Raw genomic sequence first — 15,864 nt, 5'->3', positions numbered from 1 at the left:
TTTTTTAAAGAGATTTAGGTAATTTTACAGAATTTAACAGATGCACTCTTTCTTTTCAATTCCATCTCTCAAGATCCTTACCAAATCACCATGAAGCAGGGAACCGGGAACCCCCCGCTCACTTGGGCGCCCCTCCACCTCTCATATCACCCAAACCTCCACAGCCTCTGCGTGAACACCACCCTCCGCCTCCCACAACCTTGTGGAACCCCGCGTCTCTGATAGAAACAGCTTCAGAGTCCAGACGTAACCACGAGCCCTCAGGGATGGGACACTATGAGCTCAGTCTGCTGCCTCCAGGGCCCTCCAAATATGAAGATGGAGGCCCAAGGAGAGACATGGGACTAATGGAGAAATACCCTGCTATGAGAGGACCGGGACTGCCCGAGCCCAGCACCTTCCTCGCTGACCTTGAAAAATCCACCCAGACCTTTTTGACCAAGCAGAGGGGATCGCTGCCTCTGTCAAGTCAGTATGAGATGGAGGGAACCATCAAAGGCGTTGGACTGAAGAACATGCAGGGTCACCCGGGGCATAGTAGACATGGACATGCGCTCGGGATGGTCCACGGACAAGGGATGGGAATGATCACCACGCTAGGGATGGGTCCGGAGACCATGCTGATCTACGATGAGTTTCTCCAGCAGCACCGGAGACCTGTCAGTAAGCTGGACCTGGAGGAGAAGAGGAAAAGGGAGGCCAGAGAGAAAGGTATTCACCACAACCACAATCCTATTGCCGCGTTCCATTTGTCCTCGGAAGTGGGGATTTCCCAGTTCCCAGTGGGAATTTTCAACTGGAACGCCCCTCGAAGTAGGATTTCCCACTGGGAAAGTGGGAGAGTCTTCACCACCCCCGAGTTCACATTCCAAGATGGCTGCCCCGGTTGTAAACAGTAGAAGAGAGCTCTCTAAAAATTCGTAGCACTTCATTCTAGTTTTGGTCACACTAAATCAGTCGTATACAAGTATTGTTCGGCATATTTATGCTGCTATAGTGTAATTTACATTTTTCATGTGGTATATGCGAACTACAAACTGGTTTACCTACTTTGTAACTGGAACGCTGATAACTCGGCTGTGACGTGATTCCCAGTTCCGAGTCCCGATTTCCGAGGACAAATGGAACGCGGCACAAATGTCCATGTAAAAATGTTTCTTGATGTACAGAGTTGTCATCTTTACTAGACGACCTGAGAAGAGCTGTATTAGGAACAACGTTTGTGGTTTTTCTCCAGGTTACTACTATGAGCTGGACGACTCGTATGATGAGAGTGATGAAGAGGAAGTAAGAGCCCATCTCAGGAGGGTTGCAGAGCAGCCCCCACTAAAACTGGAGGACTCCACAGAGGTAACTTAGAAGCCAAACATACGCTCTCCAAGTTCATGCCTACTGGCAGAAGACAAAGACCGACATGATAAGACACTGCATTAAGTGTACTTTTTTTCCCCTTTCTGTATAGAAATTGAGCTTTCTGAGAGTGTTTGGCCTGACCACGGTGGGGCGGCGCGATGAGCTCGTGCAGCAGAAGAGAAGGAAGAGGAGGAGGATGCTCAGGGAGCGTAGTCCGTCCCCGCCTCCTTCACAATTGAAACGCACTCCACCACCTCCTCAACTCAGCACTCGCTTCACGCCAGAGGAGATGGACCGAGCACCAGAGCTGGAGGATAAGAAGCGGTTCCTCACCATGTTTAGACTGTCCCACGTCACCATACAGCAGAGGAGAGGTAAGGGACTAATCAATCCGTCATGTTTTAAACAACTATGTAACATCATATTTTTTCTACACCGACAGATGTTTAAACCTTTTTGTTTTTTTTGAACCATGAAAGAGCCCTCATCAGTAGGTTTGAGCATTTACGGATTAAAAACTTAACACCTAGTAGAATGTACTCAGGGGCTTTAAAATGTTGTGCAGATACCTCCATTGGTTCCTCTTTTGTCTGTGATATCTCATTTCAGTTGAAGTAAAACTTGTGTCCTACTTCTTTTATTTGTAGAAAGTTGTACTCGTCCTCACTCTAAAGTTTGCTGATGCTTCACTTCACGTGAGCTCTGGCAGCTGTATTTGTTGCAGCTTTCAATCTTGCAACGGAAGAAAGGACGAAGCGAGACGTTTGCTTAAATTTGAACTCTCTTTAGTGAAATTAAAAAGGTCAGAAAAACTATTGCAGCGTGTGCAGCTAACAATGAGAGGTACAGCATCTTCTTCCTGCAACAACAGACTCACACGTCATCACATAACACTTCCTGTATTGCTTCTAAAAGCATCATGGGAAAGGTAGTCCATTGTAATGTCCTCTCAACCAAATGAACTGAAATTAGATAGTTCTGGTTTTAACTTAATTTTTATACATCTTTCTTATGAATCCTTATAATTTTAACTTATTTATTCTCCAACTAAACTGTTTTTAACAAATAATATATGCTCTCAAATAAATTCTCAACAGTATTTGCTTTACAGTGTCATGAACGTGCTGACCAAAGCATCAAAGGGACTTAGAAAGAGGTCAAAATGATCACGTCACCCTCATACCCCTCTGATATACACAGCCAGTCTTTTTTTGTTTTTTTACTCCACAAGGAAATCAGGATTCGTGTCAAAGCTGTCTATAAATATGAAAACTTTTGATGTAATGTATTTCCTAGCCCTTTACTAAATACATAAAGTCAAGCATAAGTCTAACCTTAACCTTTAACCAAACCTTAATGCTTAAGCAGCTCTTAAAGGTTCTGAAAATGATGACTTTAAAACTCAAACTGTTCAAATATGGAAATGGTGCTTTATGCCCGCCGTGCAGATTTACTGTGCGGTGCCTACAGATGGCAGTATCCAACCTCCGACACCGTCAGCAGCACTTTATTAGCCATACAGGGAAGTGCTCGTGAAGAGTGTACTAGAAATGTACAGACAGGATTAATGTCGCCATGTGTTTTTGTTTGTCAGAAAATGAAAAGGTGGTGGAGCTTCTTCAAGCCATCAAAGAAAGGAGCGTAACCTTGGATACCATCAGACATGCACCTCATCCGTTGTGTAAGAGCCCTCTAGCACAGATCTCTGGTAAGACACATATCACTATACGTACTTGCTTTCCCACCCTATAAATGTTTACGTGATTTTTTTTCTTGTTTTCTTACTGCTTCAGTGATGTATATCTTGACTTATATTTTATATGTTCAAATGATTGCAGATACAGCGTTTGCTCAGCCTTCTTCTGAATCAGAAGACCCCCACACTGTTAGACCGCCTAGCCCCTCCTCACATTACCTAGTATCCCCCGGTGGCCATCCAAAGCCCCTCGGGGACACATTAAGACCAAAGGCACCCCCTTCTCCAGCTGTCCATCCAGACAAGGCCCGGGGGCCCAGTGAGGGACCGATCTCCAAAAGGAGCTCCAGCCTGCTCAACAGCTTGCGGCCGCCACACCCTCTGCAGGCCAAAGAGGGGCTTCACAGCATCAACGGGCGCACAAAACCCTGGGACAGCTTCACCCCAGAGGAATTTGCTCAGCAGTTCCACGAATCTGTTCTTCAGTCCACTCAGAAGGCTCTGCAGAAAAATAAAGGTAAACTGCTCACGTCGGAAAGTATTGGTACAAGTGAGGGAGTCGCAGGGCAGCAAAGAGAAACCTCAATCTATAAATTGGTGTTTTTGTACGTTTTACACAGAAAACCATCATTTACCATTATGCTGCACCATTTGTGTAGCATTTGTCTTCACTTCACTCATTTGTCTTCTACTATTATGTTTACATCTTCTCAGCACAGTCATAAAGTTGGTTATATTTATTATTAAAATTGTTTAATTTTTCTGTCAATTTATCATGAAGTTAAATGTCTGTTAAAAAAAAATATTTAAACTTTTGGTTGAAAAACCATAAAAAACCTTATTTAAAAATTTTAAAACGAGGGGACATGGATGAAAATTTCTCACAAATGTAGAAACTAAAAGTTTTGCATGGAATAAGGTCTAAAAAAACACCATTAAAATGGTTTGGTTTATTGTTTATCAATATTGAATGCATAAAGTTGATCTTTTGGTCTCATTTGTTTGTTCTCTCCCATCGTTGTTCTCTAGGAGGAGCCACAGGCGTGTCAGAGTCATCCCACCTCCAGGAATCCTCCGTTCACTACAACATTCCTGAGCTTCAGAGCGCTCCTGGCCGACCACCACAGCAACATTCACAGTCCCTTCCCAATGCGCCGTCATTTCACCATCCGCATTCACACTCTCACTCTCAGCCCAATGGGCAGCACTTCTCAGTGCCCCTCCACAAGGAGGCCTCAGGGATGAAGGAGGACCTGTCTGGTCCAGAGGACTCTGAGGAGGAGGAAGAGGAAGAGGATAATCCAGTTTTCAAGTGGCAGGGAATTGAATCTATATTCGAAGCTTATCAGGAGTATGTTGAAGGTAAGCCGCCAGGTGAAATATGCAATGATTATATTGGTGAGAAAAAATGAATTAGCCATAAATGATTGGTTTTGCATTTTTTTGTGAAAATATGTTTGTTTTTCTAATATAATAATGTTGTCATGTCGTTCCTTCAAACTTATTTTAATAGTCCATTTGTAAAGGATAATTATTTTTTTATGGATATAAATTTCAAAAACTTTAGAGTAATGCACATAAACAATGCAACAAAAAAATATTAGGATTAAAAATAATTTTTTAATGCAAGTGAGGCGTTGTAGCAGTCTCTCATCACTAGAGGGTGCTGTCGTCCTTTTACACAATCTGGTTGTATGCAAACTAATACCAGATCAGCATGTATCCCACAAACTGTAAAATCTGTTCAATCTTCCATCTTATCTCATCATCTCAATCTTTTACTTTGTATTACTGCGTCTCCATGTGTGAGTTCCATGCAAACTGCTACATGTTTGCATCTTATTTCTTATCTCACCACTGCTGTTTTTCTTCTTTCCCAATTTCTACTATTCTATATTGTCACTTAGAGCAAAGTTTGGAGAGGCAAGTGTTGCAAAGCCAGTGTCGAAGACTAGAAGCTCAGAACTACAACCTCAGTCTGACTGCTGAGCAGCTGTCTCATAGCATGGGGGTAAGACGCTTTACCGGAGCATCAGTCATAGTCTAAGATCATACTGTTCACATATAATGCTGCACCGTCAGTAATGGTTTCATGTACACCACAACACAGGGGAGTTTGTATTCACCCTTTCGTACGCATGAAATAATGACTTTTCCACTTGGAATATATTAAATGTGTCTTTTAAATCTAAGACATGTCTAACTGGGATCCAAAGAGCCACACTTTCCTTTAGTTTACTTCTTTTGACGTCTAACTGTTTCTGGTCACACAGGAGCTGATGTCCCAGAGGCAGAAGCTAGCAGTGGAAAGGGAGAAGCTACAAGCAGAGCTGGAGCACTTCAGGAAGTGTTTAACACTGCCACAGACACACTGGCCGAGAGGCAGCCATTATAAAGGCTACCCACCCAGGTGACCCCGCCATGCTGATGTGAGCATCCCCCAGGCCCCAGCCACGTCCCCTTCACCCTGACACCCAGAGAGTTTATTTTTCACGGCTTGGTCCTCGCGGCCCCATGGATGAGAACATGGCTGGACAGACAGGTGAATGCATAGGAGACAGGACCCTCCAGTGAAAGACAGTAAGTCTTAAAATTGTGGCGAGCCAGGGACTGCACCACAAGCCACTAACGTGTGCCAATGTAGCCAACCTGAGATCAGCGAGAGCACGGGGCGAAGGACCTGGAGACGAACACGCGACACCTGCTTTTCACAGTCTTGGGTTCCTGTTGCTCTGTTGTTCAGTCCCTGCATCCCTCCACGCCACAGACAATCCTGCCAGTGAGGGAGCAGCTTACCCCCGGAGGGGTTTCATCACAAGACTTGAATGCTCCAAATCTCCAAACAAAAGCTTCTGGTCAGTTGGGACTGCTTTTTATTTTATTTTATTTTTTATTTTTTTTAAATCACAGCGGCCATGTGAGCTTTTGAACTGGAAATGCACTTAAGAATAAAAGCTGAAGAACTACCTGGTGGTACTGTGTTACAACAAAGAACTTTTCAAATTAGGGAAGAACTTAGAAAATGCACATTTTTGGAATGAATTAAGAAAATGTTTTATTTCGAAGTAGAAAATTTGAAAATAAGAATTTTAAAAGGTTCTTCAGCCTTGTATTGTATATAATATGAAGACTTAAAAGAATTTTGTATGTTTTTATTACTTTAATCATTGTTCTTTTAAAAGAAAAAGCCTGCCATTTTTATATGTTTATGCTTGTTTTTGGGTTTGAAAAAGAAAAGCCTTGCTTTTAGTGTTTGTACTGCTGCTGGCCAGAACAGCTCATTTTGAGATGTTTACAGAGTGAGAGAAGACGGGATGCAGTCCTGCTCTCGTTCTGTCTCGGCACTGCGCAGCTGAAACTCAGCCACGGCCACCTCATCTGGCATCTGAGCTCAGCAAAGCTGACTCGGAGGCTCTAAGACACACGGCTCCTGCCCTCTCGTCCCCGTCCCCTCACAGCCACACAACTCCCCAGCTTCGCTTCACTGCTGCTGGCATGACTAGCTAACTTGATATCCTCATGCAGAAACCAGGTCCGCTGCAACATATAGCATATATTATTGAATTCAATCAAAGATGTGTATTTGTATGTTGGTCACATGACTTACTTGATGATATTAGACCACGGAAGTCCCCTGGAGTGATCAGCAGATGAAACCGGTTCTTGATGCTTTCTCTTACCACTGGACCTACACTTCACTTTCAGAGACATGACCTAGTATTGGAGTCCAAACACGACGGTTCGCCCGAGCCCTTATCAGCCCTAACTCCGCCATTAATGGACATAGTGCCAAGAAATATGAAATAAAACAGCAGCATTTTGTTCCTTCTCTTCGCTTCGAGTTGCACTTGGATAGCCAAACAGTCAAACTAGAATGGTCATCTTCTACTGCCGAACACCTTCGTCCCTCTTTATTCATTCATTTATTTTCAGGATCCCCCACTATCCAAAATTGCCAGAATCTTTTAAGCTGAAGACTTGAAATCAGGCAAAGATTGAATTTCGCGACACAGAAACAGAAGGGTTTGCATCACATTGCACAACTGTTTACGAGCCGTCTTCAACCCTCCCGTCAACTCGGAGACTTGCAGAGTTTTACCTCCGATGAGGATTCGATATGCAACTGAGACACTGGACCCACTCAATGACTCGTCTAAATCATTGTTTTTAAGTGTTACGGCATGGTGGTGGGAAGATTGATGCTAACTTAACCAACTACATAAATTAATTTAAATCAAATACTGAAGCACAACAGCCCCACACTCAGTCTATTGCTTACAAGTGCCTCAAAAATTTGGGAGCATGTGAATGGATAACAGTCCACAAAATGGACCTTCCACGATTAATGCCAGCGATCAGGGACTTCACATCTCACATTACAAGTGTCTGCCGTTTTTCTCACCCCCTTCAAAGAACTGACACTAAATCTGTTCATTGAAACGCATCGAAAACAAAGTTAAAATCTAACAGCCTAAGCCACATCAGAGGAAAACGGTGCGCTGTTTTTCCCGCAGCAGCACAGAGCCAACGGTGCAGCCTGTCAGTACGAGGGAGCATGCATGCTGAGGTAAGCTGCCAATTAGCTGGGGAGGAAGGTGCAGTAAGAGGAGTCTCTTACTCGGCCTCCCTGTGTCTCCAACCCACGCACGCCCATGCAATAGCCCTGTTACTCAGTGGAGGATGTCTAGATGCTGTGAAATCCTGTTTTTAAAATGTACTTGTTTGAATTCATTGTAATGTAATATATTCTTTGTTGAATGTAGTAATTAGGTATTTATGAATATATGGCTGTGATTTCAGACAAAAAAGAAAATAAAATACTTCAAAAATGTTCCATTTCAAACCGTTTGTGGATGCTGGTGTAGCAGATGGAAAGTCTAGAGTATAAAGCTTTGGGATTTTGTTGAGAACATTTTTGATAAGTTCAATTTTAACTGGAGTTGTATCTGTGCACATGTGACACCATGTAGTTTTTGTGAACAGACTACCAATGTTCCTTTTTTGCTTTAAAAGCCAGCAGAAGAAGTGATGTAATACCGCCCAGCAACTTCCCGTTTTTGGTCACCAGGTAAGTTGTTTTGATGGACCTAGCTATCCAGCCTTAGAATTATGTTGGAAATTATAATTAGAGCCTAAATGATTGTAGTCTGGAAATTCCCAGCAGGAAATCAGTGACATGCTCATTATGCAATGCTGTGATTTTCGGAGGTGGCAGGAAAATTACTAAAAATAACGCAAGCAACCTTACATAGCATTTAATGAGCCATCACATGATGAAGCATACGTTTATCAAGTCAAAGGGGAAGTGATGAAACGCAGCAGCAAACTGGAGTTTGCTTCTCAGAATAGAGAAATGCCCCAGAAAAAGTTGGAAAGTATCAGCAATGATGGATATTTTGTCTACTAAAGGAAGTGTAGGAAATCAGCTTCATGGAGAACCCTTGCACCTCCTTTAATTTTACATATTTGTTCCTAAATCTAAATGTTATTCTTGGTATTTTTTATTTATTAATTCATTCTATATAACCCATTAATCCTATGCAGAGTCATAGGAATCTGCTGGAGTCTATCCCAGCTCTTTATAGGCAAAAGGCAGGGAGAACACCCCAGACAGATCACCACATGTATAGACCGATAAGCATGCACACTCACTCCTCTGGAGAATTTAGAATGATCAATAACCCCGATATATGTTCTTGAGCGGTGGGAGGAAGCCCAGCACAAGGAGAACAAGCAAACTCCACATAGGAACTGCTCCCAGCCCCGGGAGTCGAACCAGGAACCACTAAGCCACTGTAGCTTATGAATAGCTTTTTTTTATGTTAAGAAAAAGTTTAATACAAAACACTGGTATCAAATACTCAGTATCCCAAAGCTCAGGTATAAGAGAGAAAATTAAACTGGTATCGTCTCTAATTTGAATCATCTTCAGAGTAAAATTACATCAGACTTAGTTTACGCTACGATTATGTGGCTTACTTTTATATGTTAGGTAATAGAAATAAACCAGCCATCATTATGTGAGCCTCAATCAATCCTGTAAAGAAAAGCTGTAAAACATAACTCAATATATAAATATATATATATATATATATATATATATATATATATATATATATATAATATAACATCTTTAGACTTCAAAGATGATACAATAACAAAATGGTTAAAATAAAAAAATCATAAACTTGAAGGGAAATTCCTAGACGCACACATTGAACATAGAAATACATTTATTATCACATTATGAAAACAAACAATGGGCACCCTTAATTCATTTAAGAAAAACAGGCACTTGTTGCAGATACAAACTATACATTCTTTAAAATCTGCTTCCATAAATGCAATTATTCAAGAGATATGGTCCCTTTAAAAAGGCAGCATAAAACTCGTATGATCCCGAGGAGAGAGTCTTTCCAGCAGTCCAGAACCCGGCGGGTTCAGAAGATCATAGTTTGAGGAATGAGTCTCAGTCTGGCAACAGTCTTGAAAGTTCTGGTCGTGTTCAAAACACCTGAATGATTAGGATCAGTAGTCCGTGAGCTGCCCCTTACTGGAGCCGGGCTGCAGGTTAGAGCGGAGCTTGTACATGCAGTTGAGAGAGTCGAGGAGGAACGTTCGTGTGGTGTTGATCTCCATCAGAGTCATGTTATCCAGCTGTTAAATGATAGAGGGAGTAAGTTTCACACAAGGCCATGTAAGGTTTGGATTTTTTCTTTCCCCTTAATAATAAAAACCTTCATTTAAAAACTGCATTTTGTGTTTACTTGTGTTATCTTTGTCTTATATTTAAATTGGTTTGATCTGAAACATTTAAGTGCGACAAACATGAAAAAAAAATAAGAAATCAGGAAGGGGGCAAACACTTTCACACAACTTTATACTCATTTTGAAGTATAAATAAAAATTATTCAAATTTTACAGCTAAATTGGAATGACATATTAACATATGTATTCTTTCATTATCTTCTATATTCATTAATTAACTATAAAAAGGCACTAATAAGCAATAAAAACCCTTATTAGTGCAAACTTGAAAGAGATCGACATGGCAACAGTCACCTGACCTATGAAGCCAAATTACAACATATGGTCAGATAATACACAGCTGACATTATTCAGTTCCTTGACAAACATGTTTTCATGAAATGTTCCTGAATATCACTGCCATCTATACAATCACCTGACAAAAGAACATGATCGATTTAAAGCACCTTGTGATCTGCTTACCTTGGCATGAGCCTCCTGCTGACTGATGAAACTGTCAGCAGACAAGCGGAGTTTGGCGATCCGAGTGTCCCAAATGTCTTTGATCAAAGTGCGAATCTCATCTGCTTTTGGAATGTTGTCAGATGCGCTACAGAAACACGCAAGCAAAACACGTAAGACACCGTGCCACATGTACAAAGAGCGGAACAGGGTGGATGCTTAAGCTGGCTTTATTTTTTGGTACTCACTGGTTCAGTAATAATTTGGTGAGCTCCATGTAGTAAGGGCTGGGGACAGGTGTGAAGGCTTCCTCTCTTCGCTCCAGCTCTCGCATCTCCTCCAGTTTCTCTGCATGGTGGAGCAAAGCATCACAAGCATAAAACACCATGCCACAAGGATAACATTTGTAAGTAATTTAGCGGAAAAATGTGTCACCTCACAATTTTGGCCTGGGTACGACTTCAAAAATAAAAGGTAAAAAAGGATGGCCTGAAATCTTACGGTGTAAGTAATAAAAGTTATAATATTACAAAAAATATAAAGAAATTCACTCTTCAATCATGCAGCATGATTGTGATTCTGAATAAATGTATTATTTAATGCCATTTTTGCACAAAAAAAATTATCACTTATCTCAAGCAAACATTGAATATTGGTCAAGTTTCAAAGTAATCTGCATTAATTTGTATTTAAGCGTCTTTGAGGTCTTTTACAAGCGCACTATAAATAAAATTGATTATTATTAAAAGGTCACATTCTCATTTTGGCAAGAGATCACTTTTTTTTATATATATATATATTTTATGTTTGCACTGAGTTCATGCTCTTAACACACACAAACACAGTTGCAAGTTGCCTTACAGATTACGTTTTGACAAACTGGATAATTTCAAAAGAAAGAAATACATAGAGTTCCATCTTTTTGGCTTCTGGATTAAAGACAGTAATGTGTAATCGGGGGCACATAAAGATGTGAGATGTTGATCTAGCCTGAGCGATTCTTCCTTTCAGACTCCAGCATGGTTTTATTTTGATCAATACCTTAAAATTGGAAAATGTCAAAAAAACTGACCACAAATTTGTTTATCAGTAATTTACTCATCTTGGTTTTGTTGTTGTTTTCAATACTTGTTCCAACTCTAAATAAGAGGACTTAACTGAGCTAAAGGCGTCCAGCTGACACCAATGAGAAAACAGGTCAAACATTATAATTAAACATTACCGACATCCATCCACTCAGGAGGGATGATTCTGCATTTCTGCCTCTGCTTGAGGTTCAGCGCCAGCCACACGGGAACGTCAACAGGCAGCCCAGGGTTGAAGGGACCAAGATCGCCCTAAGAACAGAAATAAAACTTAGCAAATAAAACAGCAGCCAAAGCTCTTTTCATACATACATTTCATACACCTTTACTGTTTGGTAATTTGCATCGTATGTGTATTACAGTAACTAGTTTGATTTAAACAGGTGGAACAGTTGGTCCAGTGGTGCAGTCAGAACCACCTGGAGCTGAACCTGCTCAAGACTGTGGAGATGATAGACCCCCCCCCTGGATAGATGGGACTAACCTCCCATCTATCCAGGACCAGTAAACGGGCAGGTAGCATCTCTGCAGACCCCTCACACCCAGGACAGTCTGTTTGAACTCCTCCCTCTGGACGGATCTACAGAGAACTGTACGCCAAAACCTCCAGACACAGAGACAGTTTCTTCCTCCAAGCTAATGCTCTGATGAACTCTCATCACTCAGAGTCTCAGAGATAATTCTCAATGTCAATACATGAAAAAAGAATTTGGCTTTCTGGCCTAACTGCTGCTAAAAAACATATTGGTAGTACGGTGGAAACCACCACATACTCTATCACTGGATCACTGGTGGCATCTTGTGATGGATATTTTAACCCTTGAGCTCTCTATTCAAGCGTGCAAATGAGTCTGTTGCACGGTCTCATGGAGCAAAGAAAATACCTTAAAGTCCTGGTCATCAGAGCTGTGAAGTCTTGTCTATAAAGGGTAATGGGGAGGGGATGGTGCAGATCACTCACTAGGGTGGGAGGGGTTTTCTTTTTGTTTTTGTTGATTAATTGGGATGTGTATGTGTGTGTATGCTTGTGGATGTGAATGCCTGTTTGTGTGAGAGCGTGTTTGTGGGTCAAGTAGGAGACAGACAAGCATAAATATGTACAGTATATGAAAGGTTTTTGTTTTGTTCTAACATACAATACATTTTTGCCCCTGTTTTTTTGCGTTTGTTCTTTTCAAATGTATAGTGGACATGCTGCTACAACAAAATGTATAGAGCTGTGCCTGTGGCTGTCTGCCTTTTTTTTTTTTAAGTTGGCATAAAATTAATAAAAAAATTGTTAACAAAAAAAGAGTCTCAGAGAAATCAATCCCTGTGCAATAATTATAACAATAATAATAACCACAATCATATATTGTGACAATGCACCTTTCAATAACCCTGTCTACCTCATACTGCTGCACCTTTCACTTTTTTTTAATTGTATATATGTTAATAAGAGCTGTCGTTTGTCTATTTACTGTACAGTGAGCGAAAATAACCGGAGTCAAATTCCCAGTCTTGTTTGACCTGACTTGGCCAATAAACCTCATTCTGATTGTGATTGTGTCCAGTCAGGACAGAGTTGAGAAACACCAACAACGGGGCTAATGCGACTAACGTTGCGGCTTTACGGCAAACATACCCCAATCAAATAGATCTTGTCCAGGCTGAAATTTGGTATAATCTTCACAAACTCCTTCTCTGCGAGGAACTCGACCTCTGACGGATCCATGCTGGAGCGTTTCCTGCACCACCGCGGGAACCGAGCTGAACTTTCCCGCGCTGCGACCGGAAAAACAAGGAGTAGACGGTGACGTCATCACCGGAAACGACATCCGTATCTTCTTCTTCTCTAGGTTTAATGGCGGATCACAACCAACGTTATTAGGTGCATACCGCCACCTGCTGTACCGGAGTGTGTAACATCAGGATAATTATTACATCAGGTTACAGTCTAACTTAAAGGGAGAAAAAAAAGGAAATACCTAAATAAAATAAGATAACCACATTTAAATAATATTATCTATCCCTGCATCTTTAAGAAAGACAAGGATTGCCTTATAACAATCCCTCATCACCTCACTCCCCCCTAATAACCCTACTAAACTCCATTCCCGACCCAGCTCGTACATCCTGTCTCTTACAACCTTCCTTTCTACCTCATACTTGCCACATTTAAGAAGCACATGCTCTACATTCTCTGTGACATCACACTCCTCACATTTATCAGACACGGACTTTGCCATTAAATATAGAGTTGATTTTAAACTAGTCTGACCTAATCTTAATCTAGAAATGATTACTTCCTCTCTCCTACACTTTCCTTTGAAAACCTTCACGTTAATTGACTTCTGTATGTTGTCTCCCTTTTACACCATTGTCCCACACCTTCTGCCATGAATCCCTCACTTTCTTTTTTAATTAATGATTTTGCTTCACCTTTACCAAAAGAAATGTCCACAATTGCCTCACTACTCAATTTCAATGCTCTTTTAGCAATATTGTCTGCTTTCTCATTGCCATCAACACACATGTGGGCAGGAACCCAACAAAACTGCACAGTAATTCCAGTTCTGTATAACCTCCACAACACCATTCATATTTCCAACACTAGATCTTCTCTTGTTGTTTTCTTTGAAATCAAGCTCTGAAGGGCTGCAGTGGAGTCTGAACAAATGACAACTCTTTGTGGTCTGACCTCTTCCACCCACGGTAAAGCTAATATAATGGCTGTAGTTTCAGCAGTGAACACAGATAGTCTATCAATAATCCATTTGCAAATGTTGACATCAAACTCTGGAACATATACTCCTATTCCTACATGGTCACTCCCTGGATCTTTCCAGCCATCTGTGAAAATGGGAATAAAATTATAGTAGTTCCTCTTCAAATAATCCTGAACCAAATGCTTGATGTTATCTACATTCATGTCACCCCATCCTCTCCTCTGTTCCACAAGATACAAGTTTACATTGGGCACTGGGAGTAGCCAAGGAGGAACATTACCCCAAATATGTATACATATGTACACCCATACATACACATGTACATAATATGCACACATATACACATGCATTCATACACCTACGCATACACATATACTGTAAATATACAACATACTTAGATCCTCACATCCCTGCATACCTACGTAACGGTACACACATACACATACATACTATACTGACCATGTAGATTGTTAATGCAATTCATCATCCTTATACCTCATAAAGAGGGATTCTTTATATCTTTTCTTGAACACTTGAGCATTGTTTTATCTCCACATTGATACTGTTCCATAGTTTTACTCTGCATACTGAAATACAGTACATGTTCTGGCAAGACTCAACTTTATTCAGACAATTTGATACGTGATCACTTAAATGATATACTATTCCCATTACGATCAAATATAAATTCCATTAATCAACTATTTTCTGAGTCACACATTAAGAAATGGAGAACAAAATATATCAATTATTCAGTAAGTCCCAAGACAAAAGAAATCCATTTCAAAATCCTAAACAATATTTATCCATCCAATGGACTGCTGAGAAAGAGATGTGGTATTGACCACAATAACTGCAGCTTCTGTGATTCTGAAGTTGAAACTGTAACATTCTGGGAGGATCTGCAAGACTGGCTGTCAAACGACATTCAACCACTCAATCCTCTCACAAGAGAGAACATAGTGTTTGGTATTAACATGAAGGACAATAAGTGTGACCTGGTATTGAACAATCTAATCCTCCTTGCGAAATTCCTCATCCGCACATCTAAATGGAGGAAAATGAAACCCCTCTTATTTGTGTTTAAAAAGACCTTGTGGGCAATCATCTCAATGCTTTGAAAATAATGAGGAGAAAAACTGCATTGTCCATCCTCAGAGCATATGAAGAACTGAAAATATTTGAGGACCCCTAATTTGATATTATTTCTTATCATTTATTTATTTTATGTCTGAATTTATTTTATTTATTTACTTATTTATTATTTATGTTAATTATAACTTTCAATATTTTGTTTGTTATCTTCTATGTGCCTTGTGTAATTAAGTTCATTGTCATGGTTCCTACGCCTTATTGTATGTAAACGATACATTTTCAATAATAAAAAAAAAGACTTAACTTTATGAATTCTTTATCAAGTGAAATATTTGGACGAGAAAAATATACGGTGTATGTTTGCGGCCAGAGAAACTGTTGTTTGAGCACTTTCACCTGTTGGTTCTGATCCTGGCTTCCAACAGGTCGCAAGACGTCACTGTACGATTCATTTTTTCTCCGTTTTGTCTTGAGATAGAAATGCGCCATGGCTAACAATAGCAACTGACAGCCACTAGGTGGCAGTGTTGAGCCACAAAGACGAGACTGCCGTTAGAAAAGGAACCCGACACATCCATACACGATGGTCTCTTTAATGTTATTATAGTGTATAGAAATAAAACTTTAATATTTGTTTTACACATATTTCAATATAATATGCTCCTATTATTATTAGAACTGCTGCTTCACACTCTTGGCAGGAGTCCCTCCGTGCTTG

The 15,864-nt window shown here is 40.6% G+C and overlaps 2 protein-coding genes across 2 annotated transcripts in view; one reads left to right on the top strand and one right to left on the bottom strand.

Moving 5' to 3' along the window:
* gse1b (Gse1 coiled-coil protein b) overlaps nucleotides 1-7,904 on the top strand; it is a 193,316-nt gene extending 185,412 nt beyond the window's left edge. Inside the window, exons 10-17 of the mRNA XM_061744303.1 lie at nucleotides 74-711; nucleotides 1,238-1,350; nucleotides 1,463-1,727; nucleotides 2,948-3,061; nucleotides 3,192-3,566; nucleotides 4,079-4,411; nucleotides 4,957-5,060; nucleotides 5,323-7,904. Coding sequence (XP_061600287.1) covers nucleotides 74-711; nucleotides 1,238-1,350; nucleotides 1,463-1,727; nucleotides 2,948-3,061; nucleotides 3,192-3,566; nucleotides 4,079-4,411; nucleotides 4,957-5,060; nucleotides 5,323-5,463 — 2,083 coding nt within the window. The 3' untranslated portion in view covers nucleotides 5,464-7,904. The remainder of the gene's footprint in view (nucleotides 1-73; nucleotides 712-1,237; nucleotides 1,351-1,462; nucleotides 1,728-2,947; nucleotides 3,062-3,191; nucleotides 3,567-4,078; nucleotides 4,412-4,956; nucleotides 5,061-5,322) is intronic.
* Nucleotides 7,905-9,264: 1,360 nt separating this feature from the next.
* Nucleotides 9,265-13,104, bottom strand: gins2 (GINS complex subunit 2). Its single transcript, XM_061710838.1, has 5 exons — nucleotides 12,968-13,104; nucleotides 11,481-11,595; nucleotides 10,507-10,606; nucleotides 10,280-10,406; nucleotides 9,265-9,706 (listed from the first exon to the last, which is right to left on the bottom strand). Exons 1-5 carry the CDS (start codon nucleotides 13,055-13,057, stop codon nucleotides 9,578-9,580), a joined length of 561 nt encoding a protein of 186 aa, XP_061566822.1. The 5' UTR covers nucleotides 13,058-13,104; the 3' UTR covers nucleotides 9,265-9,577.
* Between the last annotated feature and the right edge of the window lie 2,760 nt (nucleotides 13,105-15,864).

The sequence above is a fragment of the Cololabis saira genome, chromosome 2, assembly GCF_033807715.1.
Source record: "Cololabis saira isolate AMF1-May2022 chromosome 2, fColSai1.1, whole genome shotgun sequence".
NCBI lineage: Eukaryota > Metazoa > Chordata > Actinopteri > Beloniformes > Belonidae > Cololabis > Cololabis saira.
The sequence above is the reverse complement of the archived record's forward strand: the minus strand, read 5'-3'. Positions and strand labels throughout refer to the sequence as shown.

Bases quoted from the DNA above. Each gene is read 5' to 3' on its own strand.
- gins2 (XM_061710838.1), bottom strand. From the start codon at position 13,057: ATGGATCCGTCAGAGGTCGAGTTCCTCGCAGAGAAGGAGTTTGTGAAG. The intron at 10,407-10,506 runs GTGAGTACCAAA...GTGTTTCTGTAG, and splicing joins ACCAAATTATTACTGAACCA to CGCATCTGACAACATTCCAA. The intron at 9,707-10,279 runs GTAAGCAGATCA...ATCATTTAACAG, and splicing joins AGCAGGAGGCTCATGCCAAG to CTGGATAACATGACTCTGAT.